The sequence below is a fragment of the Ornithodoros turicata genome, chromosome 6, assembly GCF_037126465.1.
Source record: "Ornithodoros turicata isolate Travis chromosome 6, ASM3712646v1, whole genome shotgun sequence".
NCBI lineage: Eukaryota > Metazoa > Arthropoda > Arachnida > Ixodida > Argasidae > Ornithodoros > Ornithodoros turicata.
In genome coordinates, this window is record NC_088206.1 from 13,066,090 (window position 1) to 13,082,577 (window position 16,488).

At 45.1% G+C, this 16,488-nt stretch overlaps 2 protein-coding genes across 2 annotated transcripts; one reads left to right on the top strand and one right to left on the bottom strand.

Moving 5' to 3' along the window:
- The first annotated feature begins 335 nt into the window (after positions 1-335).
- Positions 336-5,779, top strand: LOC135399133 (phosphotriesterase-related protein-like). The gene is made up of 7 exons (XM_064630853.1): positions 336-672; positions 761-926; positions 991-1,181; positions 1,266-1,421; positions 2,448-2,612; positions 2,700-2,917; positions 3,707-5,779. Exons 1-7 carry the CDS (start codon positions 651-653, stop codon positions 3,842-3,844), a joined length of 1,056 nt encoding a protein of 351 aa, XP_064486923.1. The 5' UTR covers positions 336-650; the 3' UTR covers positions 3,845-5,779.
- Positions 4,047-14,705, bottom strand: LOC135399132 (egalitarian protein homolog). The gene is made up of 5 exons (XM_064630852.1): positions 13,334-14,705; positions 9,413-9,493; positions 9,087-9,331; positions 7,949-8,146; positions 4,047-6,997 (listed from the first exon to the last, which is right to left on the bottom strand). The coding sequence occupies exons 1-5, from the start codon at positions 14,525-14,527 to the stop codon at positions 6,523-6,525; spliced, it is 2,193 nt and encodes a 730-aa protein (XP_064486922.1). The 5' UTR covers positions 14,528-14,705; the 3' UTR covers positions 4,047-6,522.
- Between the last annotated feature and the right edge of the window lie 1,783 nt (positions 14,706-16,488).

The window sequence follows — 16,488 nt, forward strand, 5'->3', positions numbered from 1 at the left end:
ATGGAAGGCATGGTGAACTCAAACATGTGAGGCTGCATGAGTGCCCCGTAGAACTGTATAGTTAACACCAAGATTCCATATACAATTGCATGATTGATTTATTTTCACCGGCAGAAGTTCAGCTGGCAAGTCTAGCAGCAGCAGCATCTGGCAAAGCTGACAGCTACAATAATTTAAAACACAAAGACAATAGCCTACACAGCATGACCTTCGAAGCTCCTGCTCAAAAATACGAAGGTCCGTATCGATGTCGTCTGCTTTTAAACGGTTTTTTTAACCACCACAGGGGCGCTGTGACCGCGCCGATGTCACGTGTTTACCACGCCTCCGCGTCTTTGGTTGGTTGGTTGGTCAGCGTGTCAGCGTAACACGACGCTGGCGCGCGTACGGTGTAAATAAATGAACGCATGGCAACTTGGCAAGCTTTCATGGCAAGTTTTTCAGTGACAGAGGCAGTCGCTATCCTATCCCAAAATTTTGACGAGAAACGATCGCGTCTCTGCTGAGGCTCTATACTCGGGTCACTGACATGATAGCACCGTATCTTTATGGCCAAACAATATCAGAATCCAAACAGCCACAAAGCTATACCTATACAGCGATACGCGAAGTACATTAAGAACTGCGCACTCTAACGAAGAACATTGACGATGAGAGGAAAAGTGGAAACGGGTGAGAAACTCTGTAATTGAGCTGCATGCATGCTTCAGTGCTTTCAACATTACGTTTTAAATTTTGACTTTTTCCGCAATACTTACAGTTCATGGCCCGATCGACCCCGATGCACTCGGATCGGTACTTACCCACGAACATCTTTCGCACACACTGGACGATCGAGTATTTACTGTAACGCACGCACATCACCATGCTTACATGAAAACGAGTCCCATCGTACTAGAAAACATGTGGTGGATACGTCAGTTTCCGTAAGGAACCCGCTTATAGCAATAGAAATTGCTGAAAACTGATGTCTTACGCCGAATGTTTCAGGTACAGCCACGTCGATAACTTGATATTTTCGGACGAAAACACGAAAGCAGCAGTGATCGAAGAGATGAAGTTCTTCAAGCAGAACGGAGGAGGCACCATTGTAGAAAATTCGTGTCGTGGGATGGGACGCGACATACCTTTCTTTCGCAAGATCTCGACTGAGACTGGGGTGCACGTTGTTGCAGGGACAGGTCAGGCAAGAAGCGGAGGATTCTTTTTTTTCTCTTTATTTTCGACAGTATCGCTCTCGAGACTAAAGCAATAGAGATTTGCAGGCTACTATGTGACGGCCAACTATTCAGGTCACATACTCTCAACACCTGTGGAAGAGCTCACGCAGGAATTTGTGAGCGACATCATCGATGGAGCAGACGGCACTACTGCACGCTGCGGCATCATTGGCGAACTGGGGTGTACGTGGCCTCTTCAAGGTGGGCACTCATGCTGCTGGGGAGCTCAGCATGTGCAGCATCATTTCATATGCACGGCAAACCTTCGATTTATGAATGGCTACCGTTTCCCGACAAAATTTTACAACAAAGTCAACGAGTCGTTTATTGTGTGTCGGGCACATTCGAACCCGTCCCTGACCCTAGGCTGGCTCACGGATGCCATGTTAACCTCAATCAAGGGAGATGGCGTTGCAGAGAAAGGTTGCTATCCATCCAAGACCTGGGAAGCAGAGCGTCCTTTTTTGCCAGAGGTCAACCCTCATTGCCATATGGGCTGCATTACAGGTTGCCCGGCACTCTCCAGGAAAAAAGAACTCTGATGTATAATGCACACTAGTAGATAACGGACAGTGCCCTTTTGCAACATGTTTTTCAACGTATAATGCACACGTTAACCACCGCAAAATATGGTACCTGCACCGTTCGTGAATCGAGGAAAAAGAGTAGTGGGGTCTTCAGGGTGCCTTTCCCAAAAATGAGGTTCATAAACCGATGGGGGAAAACAAGGGGAGGTGTCTTGTCCTAGGACGTGCCATTCATAAAGCAATGATAATGATCATCCTGGAGGCTATCCCTTTTGTATCGGGTGGACTTTGTAGTGTGTACTAGGCGTCCTAGCCAGACTAATACATGCTCTAATAAGACTTATAACAGTTAACGCGATCCATCTGCTCACTATTCTTCCACCAAAATTCTAGTCTCTTTTTGATTCTGTCTATGTGTTCGTCGGTCCCAAAACCGAGTGCTTCGGAGAGGGAGTCTGTCGCCGCTTCGGGGGAGATTTGGCGGCACCACAAGACAATATCCTCAATTGTTTCGGTGTTCACATCACAGATGGCGCAAAGCTGTCGTTGTCGGCTTCCTGGATTCTGTTGACTTCTGAGCCCTTATTCTCTGCCACCTCTCCCTAGTACGAGGGAATTCGTAAATCGAGGGTTGACCGTACGTATTTAAACTCGCACATCCTCTGTACCCAAATGTCATAGTAATGCCCACACATTACAGATTTTGAAAAGAGAGTGCTGCGAGCCGCGGCTGCCGCACAGCAGGCCACGGGTTGCCCCGTCATAATCCATCCTGGCCGTAACCCCAAGGCTCCCTTCGAAATCATCAGAATTTTTACTGAAGCAGGGGGTCGTGCAGGCCACACAGTCATGTCTCATTTAGATCGTAAGCCACGACTGCTTCTGGCGTTCTAAAAGTACAACATGAAGCGCAGACCTTAGTACGTACTTTTTTTTTTTTCCCCTACAACAGGCACTCTACTAGAGGAAACAGAACTAGCAGAGTTTGCGTCGTTGGGATGCTACTGTGAACACGATCTGTTCGGAATAGAGACATCTCACTACCAGCCAGGCCCGGCTTCCGACATGCCGAGTGATGCCCAGCGTCTGCGTCTCCTCAAGTACCTTGTCGATCAGGGGTACGAAGACCGTATTGTCGTTGGTCACGACATTCATACCAAGCACAGACTGGTGAGACTCAACTTCTAGGTTGATGTTTAAAGAGGCACTAAAATGCAAAAACAACTTGCTCTCAAATGAAAGTCAGTGTTTCAATTACTAGCATGCAAACAAAATTAGTTCACACAGCGATAGTGTTTAGAAGAAAAACGCAATGAAAACAGAGCCGTCTTTGGCAGCAACGAATGGGATCCCCAGGAGGCAAAGATTGGCGCCATCCAATGAGACAGCAGGAGAGGCGCGTGCATACCTATCGTGGCATTTTAGTGCCCCTTTAAGCAGCCCACCGACTTTTGATCTTGATTCCAAAAAAGTTTGTTCATATTTTCAGAGTAGTAGCAAATGAAGCAGTTGTGTCCCTCTTTTGACCGCATTCCTCAGCCATAATGACGCAGAGCAAGTCCATCAGACTTGCTTACATTTGCATGCTTACATTTGCAGCAGTGCACTGCGATAACATAGCCCATTAAGTCAAAGATTATCTCTGCCACTTTGGGCAAGCTATTTGGAAGGAGTACGGAGTTAGTGTGTAGGCACATTGTCACGTGGCTTGTGTTTGTTTGTTTTATTTTGTGGGCTTTTTTGTCAGACAAATGTCTTGTCATACTGCTAGTGTCTGCCACGCCCCTTTCCGTTGGCTACAACCTTTCTTCATCCAGATCGTGAGTCATGTTGGTTGTATTCCATATTTTTCTTTATGTGTTACCATGCATGATTTCTAGCTGACTGAAGGGCTGTGTAAACGAAAACGAGTATAACATGTATGCCACATGCACATTTTTCTTTTCTTCCTGCTTACAGATGAAATATGGGGGCCACGGTTATTCCCACATTCTGCTGAACATTGTACCCAAGATGTTGGAGCGTGGATTTTCACCGGTTGTCGTCCACAAGATCACCCAGACCAACCCACAAACGTGGCTCACGTTTTTTCAATAATGCCCTTGATAATCACGCATGTGCCATCCCGAAGAGGATGCCACAAGGGTTAACAAAGTAATCTATGCACCTTATATTATTAATGTCTGTTTAGCAGTTTTATCTCTAAGGGACCTCACATAAATATATTTGATATTACTTCATTTGGATGTATTTTTTTACAAAATAAAGTATCGAAAATAAGCCACACGACAACAATGAGGTCAGTTAGACTCTGTTCCTTTATGTGTCCATGCTTTCATATTGGACATTCTCGCAAAAATGCTTGTGTTAGCAAAATATTGCAAAACGCACTTTATCTCGAGCACCAGACACTGGGCCTGTCATGCTCTGATTAAGTGCAACTCTTTTTATTATTATATTCTTGCAGACTACTGTATACTCTATATCCCCTAATCTGCATATAAAGTAAATGGTGCTTTTGGATGAAAAATAATGAAGCCCAAAGATGCGTAAGGAAAAAAAAAATCATGCCATAACGCACTTGCTGTGCAAACGCAAAAGTTCTGTCCTACAAGGCAGATTTGCGCACATGTCAAGTTGCTAGATGTAATGATAGCTATATTCCCACTTCCAAGACTGAAAGATGAGGCGCTGTAGCGCATTCTACAGGGAAGTTTTCCTGTACGCAGCACTCAAAAGCTGCCACTTGGTGAGGACCAAAAACGCAACTGCACCATCCTATGGGGAGTGCTCACTCAAACTTACGTAAAAAAAGAAACAAAAATAAATAAATAAAAAAAACAAAAGCTGCTACATGTTCGACTTAAAGCCACAACACATGCAAAATACATGGGAGACAAACGTAAAACCCCATCCTATATAAAAACCGAAGTCATGCCAGGGCAGACTCTGCGGATGGTGCGTTTAAATATTAATATATATCTTTCGTCTTAAAACCTGGTTTTAAAACGGAGAGTTAGGCTTTGCAAGTATACTCGGTTACGATGCGTACAATGACAGAATCGCTCTTCCACCTGTGAGTGAAACTTGCTGCTAAAAAGAAACAGAAGCACCCAGGGATACACATATTCACACACATCACATTCAACTACACCGACCTTGTCGCGGGCCTTGCACTGCTGCCTTGAAACGGGTACTTCAAGGCAAGCAAGGCCCATGCTTCACTAAGGCACTGGGACAAGTGGGCCACAATGAATGTGCCAATCCATATGACAAACCACAACCTACTACTATAGATAGACACCTAGATGCATGCCAATCACCTATGGGAGACGCAAGTCACAGGTTCGTTACGGTGGAGGCCACTAGAAGAGCTATCATTACTGACATTTTCAATAAATGTGGTTTTGTGGTGTTTTGAGCACTTCTATTGAAAATTTGAAGAATTTTGTATTGAAATTGTTTTCCAAAATTATTGAACAATTGGAAATATTTAAAAATTCTGTTGAAAAATTTCCAAATCCCAACGAGCCCAACGTGATACTTTATGTCACATTACTGAGGAGGGGAAATGACATCCGCATCATGGCTACTTTCTGCTGCTTGCTATCCGCGCGCAACCCTCTTTATCGTTGTTCACAATGCTGTGGTGGTTTTGGAAAATCATGTATTGCCCAAAAGTGCCAAATATCATAGTGAAGCGGTATATGTCTGTCTCCATTTATAGTAGTAGGTCATGATGACAATGTCCTGCACAGATGGGTATGCAGAGACATGCCACCCACTGATAGCAGTACTAAGGATTCCTTAATTTTGTACCACCTATAGCTGCCAACACATTTGTTTCGTATCCTGGCATTTATCACCGTCTGATTCGACTAGATCCTAGTTGCTGCCCAAAAGAGGCTGCGTGCAGTGATCACTTTTCACCATTTCTTAGAATTATGTTGGCAAGGACACCATCTGTACAATGCAATATTGTATGTTTCTCTTGCACCATTAAGAGTATTTGCATAAAGCTATTCCATGCAACACTGTTGAAGTGTTAATTTCTAGAAATGGCATCTTGGTTATGTACATGGCCCGCGTCTAAATATTCATCGCTTGCGCATTGTAAATGCTTCCAGATAAACACATTACGGCATCTAAAAAAATAGCACGGATAAACAATGAAAATAACACAAATAAAGAACGCAGCCTATCGTGAAGACACCATCAACACCCGTGAGGTTCCATATCCAGAGACAAAAATTCCTCCCTCGAGTAGTGTGCATACGGCTGAAAAAACATGCATGTACATTATGTTCGCATCTGCATGGATCATCTTTGGCCACTGACATTTCTTCGCTGAATAGAGCCTACTGGCATCTAACAGTATAAAAAGATGTTGCAAGGTGCAGTTACCCTCGACTTCGTATTGTTCGACGGTGCTACATGGATTCCCGCAGAGATCCGAAATGTCAGCTGTGATGTTAGAAGCTAGTCTGGCTGGGCAAGAAACACTTAGTATTTGTTACACCATTCAGCGCGTGATGGCGACGCTGGAGTTAATTTCATTGGGTCTCGCTCCAAGAAGTCTTCCAGGACTTGCCTAAAATAGCAAAAATTCACGCTACCTTTTTCGCAATGCTAAAAACTCTCGTAAATCTGCTGCCACAAGACATGACCTCGCAGTAGCTGCCAGTTTCTGCAGTCAAGATGTCCCTCAAACTCTGGTTTGAAACAACCTCTGCTTGAACTATCTTAAAAGCGTAGCCTCGATTTTTGGGAACATCTCACTGAACTATGATCTTACCACCGTGTTCCTTCTCTTCGAAGAACACCTTGGTAATGACGATGTCTCCCGTCGAGAGTGTCTGGCTGCTCGCGTCCACCATTATCTTTCTTTCCCTTCTGATACCTGAACCCTCGCATCCGCCGTCGGAGCTGAACCCGTCGGATCGCGCGTAACCGTTGGTCAGGACTGGCTCTGGGCTGCGAACGTAATCGCTTTGAAGAGAATGGTATGGCGAGAGCGAGGCGGGCCCTAGTGAGTCGCAGCTCCACTCCCCAGAGCGAGGAGGGTCCGAGTCGGAGAGCTCCGACTCTGACGATTCGTCGTCGGATTCTCGGTCGTCATCTTGGTTGTGGAAGTTTGATCCTTCGATGCCGTTTGTGCCATTGGCACGGTTTCGTAGCCGTTCGAGCTTTCGCGCCACTTTAGGGTTTCCATCAACCTTTGCACATTCTTCCTCCGTCAGGTCCATGTACCTGCATGGAGCAGAGTAACACTTAGGTGACATTCTGGAACAAAATGAAAACTGGATTGCGACATAGTTGTTGCAAACAATATTGCAAAAAAAATTTGTGTTGAATAATGTTTAAATTTAAAGCAGTAACTTGGCTCGCATAATATCGTGGGTAAGTTCTGTTCGGCAAACAATTGAAGTGGTCGGCACAAAGCAAAGTTTGCTGACAAGCCAGCAGGCAAGCCTGAAGGCAGTCAAAAGTACTATTGATGAGCGAACTAGAATGGTGCAAGCAAGGTGGTGTGCTGTAGAGGAAACTGAATCTTGTGTTGTCCTCTTCATATTGTGTGTTCCTCAAACGGAGGAAATGTTACCTCTTTCAAAAGTACTAGTTTTTGTATTGGTCATACACACCAACAGTACCTGCAGAGAAATGTATGCTACATGAGAGAACTGATGCTCTGAGGCTGGAACGACATAGAAAGGACAAATTCATACAAAGCCTCAAACCATCCAGAGAATGTGGGTTCGAGACCTACAGCTGGTTAACCTTTTCAGTGACTTTCATCTTTCATCGTATGCTACATAATCGCTAAGAACTGGAAGAGCTGGTATTTATACGTGCTGAGGGTTCCATTGCAAGGAACACTGGCACTGACTTGGAACTAAAGTTTTATTACCCCTCTTAACCATGCTCTCTCTCATCCCCCATACGTTCTACATGTTGTGTCTTACGTCAGTTGACATGACATCACTTCACATGTAATCTGATCTGAAGATACAAACTGCAATTTTCTTTAATAGAATCGTTCATTTCACGAAGAGAAGTTTTTGCACTTCAGTGCCCCTTGAAGAACGTGCGCACACACGTTGACCACGCTATTTCGGCCGATAAAATTTTGCAGTTTTGGTGCCTACGCATATTCGGCCAGGAATGGCAAGCAATTTACGGAGCAATAGCAAAACAGTGTACCTGAGCAGACGAATTTCTCTGTTGCTGAGCACCACCTGTCGCGCAGTTGACGCAGTAAGTCTGGACCGCAAGTCAGCCACTTCGTGGTCTATCTTTCGTTGCTTTTTGCGTCCCTTCACTTCATCAGGAATTATGTGTGCCTGTACCTGCTCTTCACATAATTCTTGAAGGAGATACACAGACTCTGGCTGGATTGCCCTGAAAAACAATGTAAGACATTCTCAGCCGGCTCTCTAAGGATATTCATGTATTGAAAGACATAAAATCTATAGCTCATTTGTGTTAAAATTTCAGAATGTGCTCCCTGCATTTTACTGTCCCACAAAATAGCTTACATTCGAAATACAATGACCTGATAAGAGTTGGTAGATTATTAAGACGTAAGTGAAAGATCGAAATCTGGCGGAAATTAAACTTTGGAACGCCAGTTTGTCAACGGACAGTCTGTCAACAAACTTAGTTTGTCAGTCAGTGCTCTTTGTGATCGTCTCTTCTTTTGTCCCCTGCACTCGGGTATTTTATTGTTTTTAACGGGAATTAATTTACAGGGTGTCTACCAAATTGCAGCCTTCAAATTCCCTGACTTTTCCAGGTTTTCCCTGACTATTTCAAGCAAATTCCCTTACAAAAACAAAAGGGAACTTGGTGCCTGCTCCTGTGTTTTGATGCAGATCCCTCATAAAACAGACCATTTATTAAGTATTAGTGAGGCTATCCCACTTTTCTGCCTCAGAGCTTGTCGTACTGGCGAACTGCTACTCGCGGTGAGATTGCTGCGGCATTGCCGCTCAACCACCGGTCACCACTCGCGATTCGCTGCGCATCATCATGGCACTTGTCTGCAATTTTCCCTGACTTCAGCTGCTTTTTGGCCAAATTCCCTGACAATCCCCCGACTTTTCCAGTCACATCAAAATTCCCTGACAATTCCCTGTTTTCCAGGTTTTCCAGGTTGGTAGACACCCTGACTAAACTATGTGGACTGTGCAATCTTTGCTAACATGCACAATTCATAGAGGACAAGACACTGTTGTGGATACGTCATTTCCATGCATTCCATTTTTTAACATTGTGAAGTTGTACAATTACTCCCAGGTGGTTTTGAGTCCTGAGCAGTCAAAACACAGCAACAACTGACCCTTTTAGTGCATCATACACGATGGGCAAAAGGCAGTGAACATCGAATGCTGCATGGAAGACCATGTCCTCTGTGAGTGGCCGTCTGCTCCAGAACTTTTGATCCCTGCGGTACAGGCTTTTCATCTGTTCCTTCCGAGGGTTCTGCGGTCCACCGTAGAGGGCACACAGTGTGTTCAGGGACACGTTCTTCACTTTATGCACCGGCCTGCCAGCGTCTTGCTGCTGGAGCACAGCGTGAGCCGCCTGTGCAATATGTTATCGATGTAGCCACACTCGTTTCAGTTGAAGATAACGACAATTATGGTTGCTATTAATAAGTGTCACCTGTGTGTCAAACACATTCCTCAGCTGAATTCCGAATTGCTGGGCGAGGGCGACGCTGTCATTCCTGCAGTCATGCATTACCTGAAATGAACAGAGAATGCTGGTCTTTAAAAAAAAAACGTTATGCGGCATAATATCATCACACATTACACGAATGCAGTTTTTGTTGTAAATTATAAGCTTTATTTGCATTCAGTTTTGAATGACACACACATGGAGTCCTACGAATAAATCAGCATATAATATACAGGGTGTCCCAGAAAACGTGTCATTGAATTATAATAAAAAAACTACGCCACCTAGAATCATGCGGTCAACAGCATTTGTTCTTATTAGGTTTTTGCCACCTCCTAATGTGAATGTCATGTACTTAGAGTTTAATTATGTAGATATTTGCGAACTGAACTCGGAAATTTGCCAAGTAAAGGTCACTTTTTTACTCCACCAATATCAAGAGCGTGCCGAATTCACTCAAGTTCATGATAATTCACAGTGATATTCACGGAGTATCCCATCGGGAAAAATAGCCGAATATCATGCTTTTCGGAGCACCGGACCATAGCGCGCGATGACTTTTTGAGCGCAATCGCTCTTAGTGCGACGAAAGGAGGTTCCGAAGCCAGCCCACAGAGTGATAGTAGAAAAAGTAACAGTGCCTAAAATTGGGAGAGGGAAAGCATTATTCCAGCGAAAGTCGGACGTGATAAGCCGTGCTTGCTTTATCTCTTTCTGCGATGTCGGGGAGGGCTGGGTTTCCAACTTCCTTTCGTCGGACTGACAAAGATTGCGCTGAAAAATTCATCGTGCGCTATTCTGTGCGACCTCCGTAGAGCATGATATTCGGCTATTTTTTCCGATGGGATAGCTCCTGAGTATCCCTGTCAATTATCATTAATTTGACTAAATTAGACACGCCCTTCACATTGGTGGGGCAAAAAAGTGACCTTTACTAGGCAAATTTCCGTCTTAAGCCCGCAAAAATTGACATAATTAAACTTACGTTTCACGACATTCACATGAGGAGGTGGCAAAAACCCAGTACGAGCAAATGCCGTTGACCGCATGACTCTAGGTGGTGTAGTTTTTTTATTATAATTCAATGACACGTTTTCTGGGACACCCTGTAGAATGCTGTGGTCATTATGAATGGGTACAAAACTTACTCGCACCCGAAATCATGCATGCAGTTATTTATCCAGCCCCCACCCCCTTTTCAAGTGACACCCCTCCCTTTTATTCCTATGCACCCCCACCAGGAGGGGCAGACTTCAGATGTCGGCAGTGATACATAAACCTGCTATTTTAAACTTCAACTCAACTGTAATAACGACCCACTCTCCCCTAATTTTTTTGCAACGTCCCATACTTAATATTCTGGATATGCTACTGCCTACATAACAGGTAATAACAGTGTTGTCTGCATTGTAAAAGCACCAACGCATAAAATGCATACCTCAGCTACATCAGTAGTACATGACAGCTTCCAGAAATAATTTACTGGAGGAGCCGAACTTGAGGAAAACACGTGTTCAGTTTTTGCAGCAGCGCAATAAGAACGGAACGACTGACTGTGTTCTTTCATGCGTGCACTGCCAAGTCAATATCTCTTTTGTTCATCTGTGCAAGCCAACAATGGCGACAACCCTCCATTCCAGAAGCAGACTGCATTCTCGCCCTGAGTGCAGTGAACCACGAACTGGATCAATATTGATCTGGTTAATCACCTCAACAACGCATCCTTTCATATGTAATCGTATGCTCTATGATAATCGTATATACAGTGAATTATAACGTGTGTATGCTGTGTAAAGAGTTTGTTCACAATGTCTTTTCCTGCTCAAATGTGTTCAAATCTATAGATATGTAAACGTTTCTCTGGCAGTGGCTAATCCAGGAATGCAAGCACGGGGTGGCGTGGGTGGGTTGGTGGGGGGTGTCCGGATAAATTGCTGCTCTCTGGGCTATTCTAGATATATTTGCCCGTATCATCCCAATATCAACTGCTTTGTGTTTGTGTCCCCCAAGCATTGTAACTGATATTTATCCAATATAAATTGTTCTTCTTTTTGAGGTATATCCTTTACAAAGGCACACATTTGCTCATATTCCATAATTATATATATGTATATTAAAAAAACTTTTCTGTAAATGCAAGTTACTTTTAATTCCAAAGAATGCATATGCTCGAGAGCATGCTGCTCCCTGCAGTCTTCTTACAGCAGGTGGCATTCTCTACTTTTTTTGTTCCACATACATGTTGTAACTTACACATACAGTGTCAGATGCAACATGCAGGAACACCCTGATTTCCACACATTCCATGTATGCTCAAGTTGAAAGCCATCCAATGTCAAATGTAATAAACAAATCAACAAGCAACAGAAACCTGGACAGTTCGCTGGAGAACGTTCCCGATTTATCCAGGATAAACCACTTCTGCAAGATTCACGGTTAAGACCAAAATCTCACAGAGTTATTCATTATCCTTTTATGAGACATTGTCAGTAATTCTCCTTCATCTTGCAAAAACATCTTCCCTTTACAAACACTGCATACTGTCGAAAGGGTCCAAGAACCAGTGTAATAGATGTCTTACCTGCGCTCGGTAATGAGTTCCTAGCTTTTTTTGCTACTTGCTCTTGCTTAGTTTTTCTTTTTTTAGCTACCTTGCCCATCGCAGTTTTAAATTTCAGAGTATTTAGCATTTCACTTTCACGAATGAGTTTACCGGATAAGTTGTTACATCCTATGCTATTTTGAGTGCTATCGCAGTGTACCCTGCAGGAAAATTATTGTCACCATCATAAGGCTGTAGCGGCCATGCTCCAACAGGGGATCCAAAGTGGGGTAATCACGCCGTCTGGGGATCAGGTTTCCCACGCACTCTCCAGGTCAATTAAGATATTTTGTGGGTCAGTGCAGTTGGACAATTACTTCACTCTTTTCATGCACTTTGCAGCCCCCACTTTGCCCAAATTTTAACGTTTCGATTCAGCTCATTACGCGGGTGCCAGCAAGTCTTTCGTTTGTCACATTTCTTATCTGACTGAAAAGAATGGATGATGCCAGTTTTCACTTCGACTATCTGCTGAGGGCAGGCTGAACAGTCGAAGGCAGGTAAGCAGACCTGCACGGTAATTAGCTACAAGTAACCCCAACCACAGTGATTAATTTTCTCAGTAACTAGTTACTTTTTATTATTGTTGCGCTATTTGGGTGAGTCTCCGTCTCCTCGTCTGGTTTTAGCGCTTTATAATTTCATGATGTCCTACCAACAGGCTGAGTTTGATGTTCTACACGTTTATTAATATTATTATTTTTAATATCACGTAGTTATAACTATAACCTAAATACTTTTGCGAATCATTTGTAATACACTTTGAGATACTTCTGAAATTAATTTGCGTGCACGGGCCAGGGGCGGATCGAGACCAGCGATTTTTTTTTTTTTGGGGGGGGGGGGGGGGGGTACTGTCGAAGCGCGTAATTGGGGAGGGGAGAGGAGGAAAACTAATGTGTAACCTAGCGTTTTGGGGGGCGAGCCACCACTGGTATTACAGGAGGTAGGCACGAGCAGCGTACCCCGTGTTTGGTGCACCGTGGTTTGGCGTAAGTTGAAACGGACCTTTTTCACGTCATCGTTCACCAAATTTCTGTGATGCGTTTGCAGCCTCAGTTCAGGCACAAATTGTGCATTGAAATTAATGTAACTCAGTCCAGCTCAATTACTCTTCAGGGTAACTGTATTTAGGTTACAATTATATTCTTTTAATTGCGACCGCAATTTTATGATCGTGCCATTTAAATTTCAATTCAATTACTTCTGAAACGTAATTTTTGAAGGCCTGCTTCGACATAAAGGGAAGTTCTAATTGCCAGGTATTTGCCACCCCCCCGGAATGATTTCCGCATATCACTCACCTTCACGACGTTTGTCGATTCTAGCAAGTCCTTCAGCTTGCCCTCGTTCATCAGCTGCGGCGTGCTCTGCAGGTCGAAGATGTACACCTCCCCGGTCGCTGTTCCAGCCTGCAGTAACGTCACCGGTCCCTTTGGCCCCAAGTTCACGCCTTCTGCGTCCACAGCCACTGCAGAAAGACCCATCAACCTCCTCACGACTGCCTCACAGTCCTTGGTCCGCGTCACAATTCGCACTCCTCGTAGCATATCGTGCATGTCTTGCGGCTGATCGCGACCACTCGACATTCTCTCCCTGTGGTCCTGAGCAGAATTATCTGCAACTGCCTTCAGAATGTGGTTCTTGAGCCTCTGCTGGATGCTACCGGGCCTCCCAGCAGGAGGAGACGGTTGGCGCTCCACCACAGGTTCACTCTGCCGCATGCGGTCCGCGCTGAGATTCACGACATTTGCGTGAATCTGGAAGATGTGGGTGTTCATGCGTAAGAATGCTGATAAGTCTTGGGCACTTTTCATCATCTTGCAGTAGGTTTCGCGGCTGTATTTTGTCGTGAGATGAGTGAAAAGTGCTTCGATACTCGCCGTGCCCCCGCGAGTACGGAGAAATGATTCGAAAATGGAATTGAGCTGGTCGCGGAGCTTGGAATCGAGTGGTTCTTCTTCGACTACTTTGACTATCCCGTCGTAACCACCCTGGGCACTCTGCAGGACGCTGCGAAGCACCACGTAGTCGTCTTTCACGACGAAAACGTCCGAATGTTTGACGAGGAAGTCGCGAAATTCGCGACCGTGTTGACCGGAGATATGACGGATCTCGGGCGTCGCCTGAGACCGGTGGCCCAAAAGGGATTTGATGGGCACCTCCGCATTGCCGTACTGTTCCAGTTTGGCTCGAAAGTATTCGATAGCCTCCTGCTCATAATCTCGCTTCGAGACGTTCCCCGAAGCGTCGTTGGCGAAGTTGGTGACGGTTACTTGGTCGCCTTCGATGGTGAACAGCGCAGGGTATTGCTGGAGAAACTTGCGAAGTCCGGATTGGCTGCCGCCTGCGATCTGTCGCATCTCCTTGGTGAATCCTTTAGTTCCGAACTGGCAGGAAAGGTCGTGAAGCGTACGTGGCTGGCCTTTGTCCATCAGACGGTCGAGGAAGAACATGAGCGTCATGGTTTTTGTGTAGTCGTAGTCCTTGCTCTCCATGGTGCTTCGACGTTATGATGAGGGGCCTCGCGATGAGTTGCTGTGTGCTAGTTTCGTTATGATGTGCTATGTGACTTGATGAAAAAAATTTCGCTAAATTTTAGGGGTTTTATGCCGAATTTTTGTGTCGTTTGTCAGGTGACGAACACAACACACTCAACGCGTCGCCATTTTTCGACTGCTGCTCCCGTAATCACGTGACCTAAATAGTTTCGTGAAAGTTATCAAAATGTTGGAATAATGTTGATATCTATTATTTTCTTGAGAAGCTATTTCAAATTTGAAATTTATATACGCCGTAGTTCGATGCCCATATGCGAAAAGTGAGACGTGAAAATCGTTTATTGAGGTCGCTCCGGTCGAACCTGCTGAAGGCGGGAAATATGACGGATGCGCTAAAATGTGTATGTATAAAATGCTTTAAGAGGGCTTTACATGAGCTATTTCTATCCATAAACTCGTGGAAGGGCTTCGTTTTGTTATGCCTGTGAGCGTGTATGAGACATCTGATGCCGGTTGTGGATGGATGATGGTTAATAACATCGTTGTAAAGCTTGATCGTGATGTGGGTCCCAAAGACACGAGGCGATCACAATTCATCCTCATCTTTGCGCACGAAATGGTGCGCTAGCGAAATAGATCACAAACACAACACAAGCCTCAAGGTGCCCAAGAGCAACGTTCGTTGAATGAGGCACCTTGGCTTAGTCATCGGTATGCCGTGCCAGCGTGGCGTAATGATCGGCGCACTTGACCGGGAATTAGAAGTGCGGATTCAATTCGTGCCGCCCGCTGACTTTTTCGACGGCTGCCATATGTCAGTCTTCAACTTTCATGGCTTTAATATTTCCAACCCAATCTAGCAAATGCAGCTGAGTAAAGGTTAGTCCTTATGGGGAGCAAGGGAGCGTTGCATCATGGGCGTACTGAGAGGGGGAGCCGTGCCCCCCCCCCCGGATCTCCCAGGTCGCTTATGACAATAGTGCACACTTTAGTCATAATAGGAACCTCTGAACACCCGCACGGTGCGCAACGTCCATCTCAAGGAAAAGATGTGGCAGGGGGTGGGGGGTTTGCACTCTTACCTCCTCCCAGCGCTTTGCCCCCCCCCCCCCCTGCCCTTGAAAAAAAAAAAATACTTGGAACGCCCATGCGCTGCATTTAGAGCACACACCGGGAGACTACAGAGAAAGTGGCAAAGGCGATGTCTCACCTTTTCCTGCAAGTCATGATCCTCGTATAGAGCAGTCAACAGGAAAACGCGGAATGGAACAGAGAGGTAGAAGGCACGCAAGTTGGTGTCGATCACTTGAAGGTTCCTCGTCCTCAAAGAAATGCTATCGTCAATTACAGAGTGGAGGCTTTAAATATACCAGAATGTAATGACTCGCGTACTTCTGTGCAGTGATTTATCCAGACCCCCTAAATGTTCAGTGACACTCCCCTAACTTTTTCACCTGTGTACCCCCTACAGGGGGTGCCCTTGCGATTTCAGATTTCGACACATGTCGGTAATGATATGTTAAGCCGTAATGACGTAACTATAATAATGATCCCCCCCCCCCGCCTCCCATTTTTTCCAACACTCTTCCATGCTTGGGGGGATAAACCACTGCTTCTGTGTCTGGCAGACGGTTACCCCCACGTGCATGTTCCCGAAGGAGGGTAGGCCTACCTGACGGTGGTACGGAGACTTCGGGATCAGCTGCCGTGCAACGTTAGATGCTTAGACGCCAATCAGTTCTTGTTGCATATGGTTATCAATCACTGACAGCACTGTAGAAATACAACGCTTTGATCCCTGTAGACAAGATAGTGTCCAAAGACCAAACGGTAAAGACAATGCGCGCTGGTCAACTTAATGACTTGCTAGAGCATAACCAAAGAGACACTGCAGAATTTGATGAATCCTACAGATACGAGAAAAGGCGTCCTATAAACTATGTTGTATTGTCCATATA

Bases quoted from the DNA above. Each gene is read 5' to 3' on its own strand.
- LOC135399133 (XM_064630853.1), top strand. From the start codon at position 651: ATGAGAGGAAAAGTGGAAACGG. The intron at 673-760 runs GTGAGAAACTCT...CAATACTTACAG, and splicing joins GAGAGGAAAAGTGGAAACGG to TTCATGGCCCGATCGACCCC. The intron at 2,613-2,699 runs GTAAGCCACGAC...CCCCTACAACAG, and splicing joins AGTCATGTCTCATTTAGATC to GCACTCTACTAGAGGAAACA.
- LOC135399132 (XM_064630852.1), bottom strand. From the start codon at position 14,527: ATGGAGAGCAAGGACTACGACTACACAAAAACCATGACGCTCATGTTC. The intron at 9,332-9,412 runs GTGACACTTATT...CATATTGCACAG, and splicing joins GGAATGTGTTTGACACACAG to GCGGCTCACGCTGTGCTCCA. The intron at 8,147-9,086 runs GTCAGTTGTTGC...ATTGTTTTTCAG, and splicing joins GTGTATGATGCACTAAAAGG to GGCAATCCAGCCAGAGTCTG.